Source organism: Pristiophorus japonicus, chromosome X (assembly GCF_044704955.1).
Source record: "Pristiophorus japonicus isolate sPriJap1 chromosome X, sPriJap1.hap1, whole genome shotgun sequence".
In the NCBI taxonomy this organism is placed as follows: domain Eukaryota; kingdom Metazoa; phylum Chordata; class Chondrichthyes; family Pristiophoridae; genus Pristiophorus; species Pristiophorus japonicus.
In genome coordinates this window covers 20,546,870-20,560,738 of record NC_092010.1, presented here as the reverse complement: position 1 = coordinate 20,560,738, position 13,869 = coordinate 20,546,870, and the positions used below count along the sequence as shown (strand labels likewise).

Here is a 13,869-nt window from a genome sequence, read left to right as displayed (position 1 = left end):
AGCGTGAAGAGGTCAGGCGCCGGCAGCGGAAGGAGTGCACGGAAAATCAGTGCCACCCCCCACCTCCCGACCCTACCTCCGACGAATATCTGTCCCACCTGTGACAGGATCTGTGGCTCTCGTGGCCACCAAAGAACTCATTTTAGGAGTGAAAGCAAGTCTTCCTCGAATCCGAGGGACTGCCTATGATGATGATGATGATGATGATGATGACTTTATACTCTCTCACCTTGCTCCTCAGAATCTGACCACGATCAGCCCCGACACTAGCATCACCAGGCACACTGGCAGCACCAACAACACCACTACGAACCTTCTCCGCAATCACCTGATGCTGCACAGGACAGAGGGCATCAGCACCCGACCACGTTGCTGCCAGAGGTGGCCTCACCATGGCCAGATTTACTGCAGTATCCCGACAGTTTACCATAGCTTTGGCCAGGTCCTCTTCCTTGGTAAACATACTTCCACGAACCAGCACAATCAGCCAGTGATCGAGAGTAAATGTTTCTTTTTTCACCTTTCCATTAGGAAGTATTCCTTGATGTATTTTTAACAGTGGTAACTTGGTGCAGTTTGATTAATACAGCTGAAAATGGGATTTATCAGGGAAACTAAGCATTTGTAGAGGGTGTCTAGTCCTCCCTGAATTGGTGATGCTGGTGTTGGGACTGAATGTGGAGATAGAGTGTGTTATGGTACTATGTCAGCTGCTGTTGGAGTTGTTTGCTTATACCCTGCTTTGTTTTGTTTGTACTTCCAGATGTCCTTGTTATCCATGGGTCTTGCTTTGCAGTTTGGCCTAGTTTTGGGCTAATTGTTGTTTTATTTCCTTCTACCATGCCTCCCTTTGTGCTGGCTGGCTGCAGCTTAAATTGCTTGAAGTTCCTTATCCTTTTGTTGTTTTCCGGTTTCCTTGTTTGCAAGCTGGATGCCTAAGCTTTTAGGTGTGAGTAGTGATAGCTAATTTTCATTGTTGAGTGTTTGACCTTTGAAACATTTGAACGGCATCTATCATCTTGTGATTTTGCAGGTTTCTGACTAGCTGTGTAAACTGCGTCAGCTTTAAGCCCATTGTTGTAAGGATGTTACACTTTTCAGAGCAGCACACATGTGGCTGGTTTGAAGTTTGCAAAGGCAAAAGCTGGATCAGCGAGAGCAGTTTTGCGAGAGAATGTGCAAAGAAACTGTTGTTGGTGTGTGGGGGAAGTGTGTTGCTATTTGTCAGATGAGAGTGGCAGCAGGGCTTTGCAATGCATGTAATAAACAAGTTGTGTTTTTCCAAATTTGAGAGCGAATGTGCAGCAGGCTCTGTTTGGGTGCAGCTGTGAGTGCGTTGTGTTTGGCAATGGTGTTTGTTTTTGTTGACTTGTCTGATGTAGAAATGATAAAGTGAGGTAAAAATGGAGATGTGCAAGCAATAATGGCAAGTAAAATGAGTGTGGCATAAGAAAGAAAAAATGAGATGTTTTTAATGAATGTGCTTTTGAGGGACTGATTCCCGGGATGGCAGGACTGACATATGAAGAAAGACTGGATCGACTAGGCTTATATTCACTGGAATTTAGAAGAATGAGAGGGGATCTCAAAGAAACATATAAGATTCTGACGGGACTGGACAGGTTAGATGCAGGAAGAATGTTCCCGATACTGGGAAAGTCCAAAACCAGGGGACACAGTCTAAGGATAAGGGGTAAGTCAATAGGACCGAGATGAGGAGAAACTTCTTCACTCAGAGAGTTGTGAACTTCTGGAATAATCTACCAAGAAAGATGTTGAGGCCAGTTCGTTACATATATTCAAAAGGGAGTGAGATGTGGCCCTTACTGCTAAAGGGATGAAGGGGTATGGAGAGAAAGCAAGAATGGGGTACTGAAGTTGCATGATCAGCCATGATCATATTGAATGGTGGTGCAGGCTCGAAGGGCCGAATGGCCTACTCCTGCACCTATTTTCTATGTTTCTATGTTTTTTTCTATGTAACAACACTGTACACAGTATACAACTGTGAAATACACACCTTGACCACAGGGGTGAACTTGTGGGAGACACTCCTTACCTGGTCAGCCAGGTACTTAAAGGGAGGCTCAGCACTCCTTGGTCCTGGGAATAAAGGTGCAGGTCATGTAGTGACCTTGTCTGCAGTATATGTCTCGTGTGACTTTATAATACAGTGCAGAGACACTACACCCCTATTTTCAAAAGCTTGAAAAGTTTCAAAACTTGTTTGCCAGGTTCAAAAGAATCCCGATGCAAGCTGGCACTGCATAATTTGAGGAGGATGTCACTGTGACAAATACACTACTTGTTTCTTCTTGCTCCTTGGAAATGGAGGTGTGTCCAAATCACACTGAATCAGTATTGTGGTGTAAAAAGAATATGGTGCAATTAATCCAGATTCGACTGCTCTAATGTTTTCCTGGCTGGCCACCCATGTTCTACCCTCCGTATACTCGGCTGACCTGTGTCCTAACTCGCACCAAGTCCCGCTCACCCATCACTCCCTGTGTACACTGACCTGTGTCCTAACTCGCACCAAGTCCCGCTCACCCATCACCCCCTGTACACACTGCTCCGTGTCCTAACCCGCACCAAGTCCCGCTCACCCATCACCCCCTGTGCTCACTGACCCGTGTCCTAACTCGCACCGAGTCCCGCTCACCCATCACCCCCTGTGCTCACTGACCCGTGTCCTATCTCGCACCGAGTCCCGCTCACCCATCACCCCCTGTGTACACTGACCCGTGTCCTAACTCGCACCGAGTCCCGCTCACCCATCACCCCCTGTGTACACTGACCTGTGTCCTAACTCGCACCAAGTCCCGCTCACCCATCACCCCCTGTGCTCACTGACCCGTGTCCTAACTCGCACCGAGTCCCGCTCACCCATCACCCCCTGTGTACACTGACCCGTGTCCTAACTCGCACCGGGTCCCGTTCACCCATCACCCGCTGTGCACACTGCCCCGTGTCCTAACTCGCACCGGGTCCCGTTCACCCATCACCCGCTGTGCACACTGACCTGTGTCCTAACTCACACCGAGTCCCGCTCACCCATGACCCCCTGTGCTCGCTGACCTACACTTGCTCCCGTTCCGGCAACGCCTCGGTTTTAAAATTCGCAACCTCATCTTCAAATCCCTCCATGACATCACCACTCCCTTTCTCTGTAACCTCCTCCAACCCCTACACCCCTCCCTATCTCTGTAACCTCTTCCAGCCCCTACACCCCTCCCTATCTCTGTAACCTCCTCCAACCCCTACACCCCTCCCTATCTCTGTAACCTCCTCCAGCCCCTACAACCCTCCCCATCTCTGTAACCTCCTCCAGCCCTACACCCCTCCCTATCTCTGTAACCTCCTCCAGCCCTACACCCCTACCTATCTCTGCAACCTCCTCCAGCTCTACAAACCTCCCTCTGAAATTCCTTCCCAAAAGCTCCCCGCCACTCTACCTCTCTCGCAGCATTTAAGTCGCTCTTTGACCAAGCATTTGGTGACCTGTCCTAATATCTCCTTTTGTGGCTAGGTGTCACATTTTGTCTGCTAGCGCTCCCGTGCAGCACTTTGGGACGTTTTACTACCTTAAAGGCGCTATATAAATGCAAGTTGTTGTTGCTGTAACCATATGGATAGCTTGCTGCTGTTGAACATGGTTCACGATCACCTAGATCTATCAAGAGATACGGAGCAAAGGCGTGTAAATGGAGTTGAGGTACAAATCAAGCATGATCTTATTGAATGGCAGAACAGGCTCGAGGGGCTGAATGGCCTCCTCCTGTTTCTGTGTTCCGAGTCTGACGATTATTTGGTGGAATTATTTTGTGCTGGTCTAAATCAGTTCTGGGGAAGGGAAGAATTTGCCCTTTCTATCGAGTCACAGTTTGAAGCGCTCCCTGCTCATGGCCAGCTTAGTTTAAATGTAGTTCAGAGCTCTCTTTAAACAACCCTGCAATGCGCCTTCCCTTGACCCCAGGTTCCACACAGTACCCATCCATTGTACCAGCACCACACTTCCAGTTCTCCAGCCAGCCGCCTGTGACTAACACAGGTTGCCAACCCCTCCAGGATTGCCCTGGAGTCTCCAGGAATTGAATATTAATCTCCCAGACACTGCTGCGAGCAAAACCCCAGAAGAAACATCATCGGGACATTAAAGAAAACATTTCTTGGGTTACCAGTGATAAAAAAATATCTGCGATGGGAGAAAAGAACAGTTAACAATCATCCGATTGGGTAGCGAAGAGTCTGCTCGCTTTCCGATTGGCGGTGGGAAGGCGGAGCCCTGCGAGGATGGACATGTCGGGCACTGTTGGAGTTAGGAGGTCAGGTGATGACACCTTCAGGAATACCTCCAACCACAGTTGGCAACCTTCGTGAGTGAGCATTTAGTGCCGTCAGGGGAGTAACAATGATCGAGAAGGTGGTTCTCCCAGGACGAGGCTAGCCTATTGCTCTTCGGGTGTGCTGACGCCTGCAATGTCCGCAAATGCGGGATACTCGACTGCAAAATTTGCGGTGTCGGAGTGAGTTGGGACCATCTAACTAAGCTTCATTTCATTTCAGACTCTTAGAAGCTGCCAAGAAAAGAAATCGATGGCCCACTTGTCAGTCTGGGCCCGATCAAAAACCTCAGGCATGGCGAGACAGTGTTCGAACCATCCCCGGCCACCCTCTCCACACCACCCTGTCTCCTAATTCACAAAAGATATGTACCTTCTTAAATGGCATGAAGTATTGCTCAATAAACGCTCCTTCAATCTTTTGCAGTTTGTCGCTGTCATCGGCGATTATAATGGTGACAGTGGGGTAATACTTCCTAATGCTCGATATCAGTTGTCTCAGTTTGTCGTACCTCAGGAATGTTTTGGTTGCTATAGTTACCAAGGCACTGATGTTACAGCCTAAAACACAGAGAACAGTTAGTGACCACATTTTGTTCTGGCACACGAGTCATCTTTCGAGTCCAGATAGTTTGCCCGCATTGGTTGCCAGCGCTTACCAGAATCTGCCAGGGCACGGTTAGAATATTTCAGCAGCATTGCACCAGCTCGTGAACTTCGAGCAAGACACGGGTTGCAGATTGAGCCCAGTCGGCGATTTTTCAAATTCATTATTGAGTTCGCAACATTTTGCTTTGAAAAATGCAACATTCCCAAAGCAATACAATCACTTCGAATTAGCTTCTCAGCACTCAGCAAATTTAACAGAAGTACATTCTCCTTTATTCCTTTCATACGCCCGTCTCTCCATGTTTCCGATGTGGAAAGCTCCCCACCGTTTATGCAGACTTGGAGCATTACATTACATTAATGTTGAATTTCAATCATTAATACATCCATGAAACTTGCCTTCAACCCTACACCCCTCCCTATCTCTGTAACCTTCTCCAGCCCTACACCCCTCCTTATCTCTGTAACCTCCTGCAGCCCTTACACCCCTCCCTATCTCTGTAACCTCCTCCAGCCCCTACACCTTTCCCTATCTCTGTAACCTCCTCCAGCCCCTACACCCCTCCCTATCTCTGTAACCTCCTCCCGCCACTACACCCCTCCCTATCTCTGTAACCTCCTCCAGCCCTATAACCCTCCCTATCTCTGTAACCTCCTCCAGCCCCTACACCCCTTTCTATCTCGGTAACCTCCTCCCGCCCTACATCTCTCCCTATCTCTGTAACCTCCTCCAGCCCCTATACCCCTCCCTATCTCTGTAACCTCATCCAGCCCCTACACCCCTCCCTATCTCTGTAACCTCCTCCAGCCCCTACACCCCTCCCTATCTCTGTAATCTCCTCCAGCCCTAACACCCTCCGAGATTTCTGCGCTCCTCCAATCCTGGCCTCTTGAGCATCCCTGATTATAATCACGCCACCATCTGTGGCCGTGCCTTCAGCCGCCTGGGCCCCAAGCTCTGGAATTCACTCCCTAAACCTTTCCGCCTCTCTCTCCTCCTTTAAGATGCTCCTTAAAACCGATTTCTTTGATCAAGCCTTTGGTCATCTGCCCTAATATCTCCTTAAGTGTCAATTTTTTTCTGATAACACTTCTGTGAAGCACCTTGGGATGTTTTACGATATTAAAGGCGCTATCTTAATAAAAATATTGTTGCTTTTGTTGTTGTAATTAGTGGGAACGGACTCACGAATGCAGCAGTGTCGGGGCTCAAACCAAGCAAGCGCTGATGTAACATCATCTTTAGAATGCTTTGGACTAATAGCAAGATGGGATTCTTTTGGGGTAATTGAGGCTGGTAGAGAAATAATGGCCTGTGTCTGAACCAGGCAGGAGCAAGTAGACTAGTTGCCCATGTAGAAAATTACTCCTCCACTGTTCCAATGAAGCTCAACTCAAGCTTGAGAAACAGCACCTCATCTTCCGTTTAGGCACTTTACAACCTTCTGGGCTCAACATCGAGTTCCACAATTTCAGAGCATAACCTCTGCCAATCATTGGCTCCCTTTCCCTCACCCCCATCTCATGACTTTTTTCTTCTTTCTTCTCCTTTTTTCCCCTCTTTGTCTGCAATGGCAGCTGGTCATTACTACGTCATTCACACTCGATCCAGATCAACCTTTTTCTAACCTCTATCATTACCACAGAAAGTTGTTGAGGCCAATTCACTAAATATATTCAAAAAGGAGTTAGATGTAGTCCTTACTACTAGGGGGATCAAGGGGTATGGCGAGAAAGTAGGAATGGGGTACTGATGTTGCATTCAATGGCGGTGCAGGCTCGAAGGGCCGAATGGTCTACTCCTGCACATATTTTCTATGTTTCTATGTTTCTAAATGGCAATTAGAGCTCAATTAAGAGCGTTCCCAGGCTCTGTGCTTGAATGTCGTTTGTGGTGTGGTAGTGAGTCACACACAGAAGGTGATCACAGGTCTGATCCCTGATCCTTGTTGAGTTTGTTGATCTCAGCGACGGGCAGCGGCTGAGTTCCTTGGGCCAGGGAGGAAACGAGAAATAATCAAGCGTTCCTGGTCCTGACAGCTATCTCGTGACTTCTGCTGGGATGTGCGTGCGTGTGTGTGTATGTCTGTGTGCACACACATGTGTGTGGATGTGTGTGTGTGTGCGTGTATGTCTGCGTGCACACACATGTGTGTGGATGTCCGTGCGTGCGCGTGTGTGTATGTCTGTGTGCACACGCATGTGTGTGTGTGTGCATGTATGTCTGTGTGCACACGCATGTGTGTGGATGTGCATGTGTGTGCGTGTATGTCGGTGTGCATGTGCATGTGTGTGGATGTCCGTCCGTGCGCGTGTGTGTATGTCTGTGTGCACACGCATGTGTGTGGCTGTGCGTGCGTGTGTATGTATGTCTGTGTCACACACATATGTGGGGATGTGTGTGTGTATGTGTGCGTCTGTGTGCACACGCATGTGTGTGGGTATGCGTGTGTGTATGTCTGTGTGCACACACATATGTGTGGATGTGCGTGCGTGTGCGTGTGTGTGTATGTCTGTGTGCACACGCATGTGTGTGGATTTGCGTGCATGTGCGAGTGTGTATGTCTGTGTGCACACGCATGTGTGTGGCTGTGCGTGCGTGTGCGTGTGTGTATGTCTGTGTGCACACGCATGTGTGTGGATGTGCGTGCGTGTGCTCATGTCCGCGTGCATGTGTTGCAGGTGTGTGGAAGTAAGCTGTGAGGAGAGCACAAAGCATCTGCAAAGGGATATAGATAGACTAAGTGATTGGGCAACAAGGTGGCAGATGGAGTATAATGCAGGGAAATGTGAGGTTATTCACTTTGGTAGAAATAATAGAAAGACAGAATATTTTTTTAATTGTGAGAAACTTTTAAATGTTGGTGTTCAGAGAGATTTGGGCGTCCTTGTGCAAGAAACACAGAAAGCGAGCATGCAGGTACAGCAAGTAATAAGGAAGGCAAATGGCATGTTAGCCTTCATTGCAAGGGGGTTGGAGTATAAGAGCAAGGGGCCCCAAAATTGTCCCTTTCCCGAAGGCCTGTTAACACCGGAAATCTGCGCCACGCTACGGAGTGCAATGGCTGCCGACTTTTCGTGTAATGGCCGCCATTATCAAAATTCCACTCCCGCTGTGAAGGCTGAGTCTCTGAATATATTCAAGGCTGAGGCACATAGGTTTTTGGAGTGTAGAGGAATCAAGGGATATGGAGATTGGGCGGCAAAGTGGAGTTGAGATCGAAGATCAGATCAGCCATGATTTGAATGGAGAAAAATTGCAAAGTGCTGCAGTACAGAGGGACCTGAGGTCCTTGTGCATGAAACACAAAAAGGATAGTATGCAGGTACAGCAAGTTATCAGGAAGGCCAATGGAATGTTGGCCTTTATTGCAAGGGGGGATAGAGTATAAACGCAGGGAAGTCCTGCTACAACTGTACAGGGTATTGGTGAGGCCACACCTGGAGTACTGCGTACAGTTTTGGTCTCCGTATTTCAGGAAGGATATACTTGCATTGGAGGCTGTTCAAAGAAGTTTCACTCGGTTGATTCGGGAGATGAGGGGGTTGACTTATGAGGAAAGGTTGAGTAGGTTTGGACTATACTCATTGGAGTTCAGAAGAATGAGAGGTGATATTATCGAAACTTATAAGATAATGAGGTCGTCTCAACAAGGTGGATGCAGAGAGGATATTTCCACTCATAGGGGAAACTAAAACGAGGGGACATAGTCTCAGAATAAGGGGCCGTCCATTTAAAACTGAGATGAGGAGGAATTACTTCTCTCAGAGGGTTGTAAATCAGTGGAATTCTCTGCCCCAGAGAGCTGTGGAGGCTGGGTCATTGAATATATTTAAGGAGGAGATAGCCAGATTTTTGAGCGATAAGGGAGTGAAGGGTTATGGGGAGCGGACAGGGAAGTGGAGCTGAGTCCATGATCGGATCAGCCATGATCTTATTAAATGGCGGAGCAGGCTCGAGGGGCCATAAATGGTCTACTCCTGCTCCTATTTTGTATGTTCTTGTGAAGTGCCTGTGTATGTTGCCTGTGTGAGTGTGTATGCGTCTGCGTGTGCGTGTGTATGTGCGTGTGTGGGCACTGGTTGAGAACAGGATTGTGATGTCCCTGTTGGTACTTAATAGCTAGGCTCACACATGGTAGAATGTTCACACGTGAGATACCAGTGGGGTACTGCTATTGCATGAACTGAACCCCCAAACAACCAGCTCTTCAGAAGAGATGAGGAGAAAGAAAAAAAAATCCAGTATCTGTTGGAACGAATTACAGACTGAGCGATGCAGAGCCTAAAGGCCACAGAGAGTCACTTCACAATGTTAGCGGAGGAGTTAGCATGAGTAATGAGTTTAAAAAATCTATAGCAGATGTTGTCGGGTTACAGCACACTGACAAGTTTTATACTCCTGCTATTCAGTGGGCAAGCTTTACTAAGCGGCTCAGGCTGTAGATGACCCTGGTGACCCAGGGAATGCCAGCGATGTTAGCGTCGACCACCATGCAGTGCTGGTGGGCTTTGGTGATGCCCATAAAGAAAGAACTTGCATTTATATAGCGCCGTCAGTGCATCATATCCAATGACGTACTTTTGAAGTGTAGCCACTGTTGTTGTGAAGGCAAATGCAGCAGCTAATTTGCGCGCCGCAAGCTCACGCAAAGCAGCAAGTGAATAAAACGGGCAGTTAATCTGGTATCCGTGATGTTGGTTGAGGGCTGAATGTTGCCCAGAACACGTGGGGAGAACTCCCTTCATGTTGTGAATGAGTAGGCTAGTGAACCATGGGGAGGCATCCCAATCAAGCCTGACCCCAACCTTGATCCTGGCCTCATCTCCCCACTGTGCACATGACAATTGTCAAATGGTGAGGGACCAAGAACTCAGGCTGATTTTTCCCTCCCTACTTCAAAGCAACTGATACTAATACTACTGACCCACTGTTGCCTGTGTTAAGATCAATTAGCTAACAAACCTGGGTCCTTTCTGGTTACGGATGCCAGGTTGCATTCCTGTTCTGTAGGGCTCATTGTCACCACACATGGTACATTCACTCACTGAGTTGTCGGGTGTATGGGCACAGATTGAGGAGGTTGGGCCTCTACTCATTGGAATTCAGAAGAATGAGAGGTGATCTTATCGAAACGTATCAGATTATGAGGGGGCTCGACAAGGTGGATGCAGAGAGGATGTTTCCAGTGATGGGGGAGACTAGAACGAGAGGTCATGATCTTAGAATAAGGGGCCGCCCATTTAAAACTGAGATGAGGTGGAATTTCTTCTCTCAGAGGGTTGTGGATCTGTGGAATTCGCTGCCTCAGAGAGCTGTGGAAGCTGGGACATTGAATAAATTTAAGACAGAAATAGACAGTTTCTTAACCGATAAGGGGATAAGGGGGCGGGCAGGGAAGTGGAGCTGGGTCCATGATCGGATCAGCCATGATCTTATTAGATGGCGGAGCAGGCTCGAGGGGCCAGGTGGCCTACTCCTGCTCCTATTTCTTATGTCCTTATGTAGGACTGGTCCGGGACCTGGTCTGCTGAAAGCAGTTCGAAAAGGGAGAAAGTGAAGAGAAGTGTTATTTTACTTTGCGTGTCCTGATGGCTTTCGCTGCTTTTTGCTCCAGGCATTGGTTGGTTTTGGCTGCCGCGTTCACCATGTGTGCAATTTTGTGTTTCCCCTTGCCAGTATTTTGCTGCCTTATTCTTTGCCTCTGCTGGCTTGGGCACCGCATCGGGCAACAAGGTGAGGACGGGTACTCACTGCAAGCGTTCAAAAGGGAGACGGACAGGTTCCTGCGACCAGTCAGCATATCAAAGGTAGGTAGGTCAACGGGGGTTAGTGTTAGCAATCTCCAACTTCTCCTGCAGTTAGCTTGATCTCCTTTGTGAATCGGAGAGGCGATTCCCAGTGTTTCAGCCTAATTTGGCCGAAAGGTATTTTTTGGGGGGTCTTTTTTCATTTTGTCTCTCCCCGCGGATTGCGTGGCTGCGAGGGAAGCAGGGGGTAGGGTTGCGAGGGTTTGTATAAATTGCCAGGAGGGGTCAGGCGTGATGGACCAGCTGGGCTTTTCCTGGACTTTTTAGTATTCTATGGGGTTCCATAATTGAGATGTGTTGGTGAGAGGCCAACAAATGGAGAGGCGTTAGCCAGGAACATCCCATCGTGCCTGAATTAATGGAACCACTGGGTGAAGGGCTCATAGGAGAACAGTGTTATTCTCTGCACCCATGGCTACCGTCTCCACTAAAGAACTCCTGAGAAGCATCTGGGCCAAGAAGCATCTGGGCCGAAATGCCTCGGTTCTGTGTTTGCTGATCCTTGGTTGCCATCTCCGCCTTCAAGAAGAGTTTAGAAACAATGAAATTGTGTGTGTGAACAAGCAGAGTTCTGCTCAAATGCTTCAAATGGTACTTCACAGAGGGTGAGGCCTTTCCCACGTTCTGCTGGTGCCATGCTGGATGAGCCCCACGTGAAATGCATGTCGAGTTCCTGATGCTTGCTGGGGGACTGCATTGTCATCATCATCATAGACAGTCCCTCGAATCGTAGATGACTTGCTGCCACGTCAAAAAGTTCACAGGTGTTTCAATGAAGGACCTGATATTCCAGATCCCGAACTACATACTGAAGGGGGGAAGATGCCTGTGCGTGGATTTTTTTAACGTGGGGTGACCGTTGCACACCAGCCACCACACGGGCCTGACAGAGCGAGGTCTTGGTCCAGTGGCAAGGATTAACCAGGACAACTGGAGACCTGCTCTGCTGCACGGACCTAGTGCGCACACATATCGCAGTGTGGGCTGTCCCGTGCTGCCCCTGGGCCCTCGGCTCTTCTGGACCCCGAACTCACACCTCTCCTGGGCCCCGATCACGTCCCTCTACAAGAAACTGTCTATTTCTGTCTTAATTTCATTCAATGTCCCAGCTTCCACAGCTCTCTGAGGCAGCGAATTCCCCAGATTTACAACCCTCTGAGAGAAGAAATTTCTCCTCATCGCGAGTGCAATGACCCCCTTGGCACCGCGGCGGTAAAATGGAATTGGATGGCCCGCTTTACCGGAAGGCGCTGTTCCCGACGGTAAAGCAGTTGGTGCACCGGGGATCCCGGGGCGGTATTGTCCAGAGAGCGAGGTAAGTGGTGAAAGGTCATTTATTTTACTTCTATTTATTTATGGCAGCAGTGGGGAAGTGTGGGTGTGGGTCATTGAAATTTTCACAAACATTTTTTTTTCTCGTCTTCAGGCGCCGGGAGGCCGGCATCCTCGCGGCAAGAAATGGAGTCGGCCTCCTGCGCTATCGCTCCGTTAGCGCCTGAGGAGGAGCGTGGAACGCTTCTCTGAGTGCACAACTCCCCTCTTTGGGGAAAACTACTGAACTTCGTACTTTGAGGCGGTAGACACCGCCCAGCGCTAAAGTTAGCGGCCAGACGGTGTCACCGGCTCAATGCGGGCGGCACCGAATTTCCACCCCGCAGAGACCACTTCTCTGCCACCGCCACAACATCCCCCTTTAATGGTAGCCCATTAAGTGTTGCTGCATCGTCATATTTAGTGCTCGCAAGCCAACTGTGCTACAGGTCAAGCTCTCTGGGAAAACTTTTTGAGTCAAAAAAATTGGCAGAACTTATAATCTTAAAATGCAACATGGCCAGGTCGCTCTACAGAAGCAGCAGGCCCCAGGTTGTCACAGACCCAATTCTAGCACAGTCAAACAGCGAAGTTGCTGCATAGAAGTTGGTTTCACAATCCCCGCACGAGAGCTCGGCCCGAATGGAGCACGGGTCAGAGATAGCGCTCTGATTTACCACCTCTGTTCCCTGTGAGTGCAGCTCGCTGCTGGTAGTGTGAGGTGTGGACCCAGCCCTACAGAAGGTAAGAGCTGGTGACCTTTCAGTACCAAATGACCCTGACAGGGAAAAGCTATAATAAACACGAGCCGTGCATAATTCCATGCAAGTGTTTACAAACTGTGATTTCAACCTCCTGCCATCACTAACCTCAAGCAAGCTGCCACTTACCTGACTGGTTTGAAACGTCATAAAGCTTTGGGATGATGGGATGTCGAATCTTGATGGTGAATTCAGCCTGATGTCCATCTGCCTTGAACAACACTGAAAAATGGAGAATAACAATTAACTAGTCCATCAGTGCACCACTTTCTATCCATGCAAATCAGATCTGTAATTTGTGAGATGGGAGCCACTCAGAGAACAGTAAAAGTAGGGAGGTGAACATAATGAAGCCATTTGAAAGACTGAACAGGCTGAGACTCTATTCTCTGGAAAAGAGAAAGCTGAGGGGTGACCTAATAGAGGTCTTTAAAATTGTAAAAGGGTTCGTTAGGGTAGAGGTAGAGAAGATGTTCCCACTTGTGGGGAAGTCCAAAACTAGAGGCCATCAATATAAGATAGTCACCAATAAATCCAATAGGCAATTCAGGAGAAACTTCTTTACCCAGAGAGTGGTGAGAATGTGGAACTCGCTGCCACAGGGAGTGGTTGAGGGGAATAGTATCGATACATTTAAGGGGAGACTAGACAAGCATATGGGGGAGAAGTGGATAGTCAAGGGGCTATGGGGGGGCGGAGGGAGGAACTTAACACAATCACAACCATAAGGAGGTGGTACTCAGTAAGATAATGGGACTAAAGGCAGATAAATCCCCTGGACCTGATGGCTTGCATCCTAGGGTCTTACGAGAAGCAGCAGCAGGAATTGTGGATGCATTGTTTGTAATTTACCAAAATTCCCTGGATTCTGGGGAGGTCCCAGCAGATTGGAAAACTGCAAATGTAACGCCCCTATTTAAAAAAGGAGGCAGACAAAAAGCAGGAAACTATAGACCAGTTAGCCTAACGTCTGTGTTTGGGAAAATGTTGGAGTCCATTATTAAAGAAGCAGTAGCAGGACATTTGGAAAAGCA

The 13,869-nt window shown here is 48.5% G+C and overlaps 1 protein-coding gene across 1 annotated transcript in view; it reads right to left on the bottom strand.

Moving 5' to 3' along the window:
* Positions 1 to 13,869, bottom strand: part of LOC139240921 (beta-1,4 N-acetylgalactosaminyltransferase 1-like) — a 157,709-nt gene that overhangs the window by 32,698 nt on the left and 111,142 nt on the right. Inside the window, exons 7-8 of the mRNA XM_070869451.1 lie at positions 12,965 to 13,057; positions 4,717 to 4,904 (exon numbers count right to left, since the gene is read on the bottom strand). Coding sequence (XP_070725552.1) covers positions 4,717 to 4,904; positions 12,965 to 13,057 — 281 coding nt within the window. The remainder of the gene's footprint in view (positions 1 to 4,716; positions 4,905 to 12,964; positions 13,058 to 13,869) is intronic.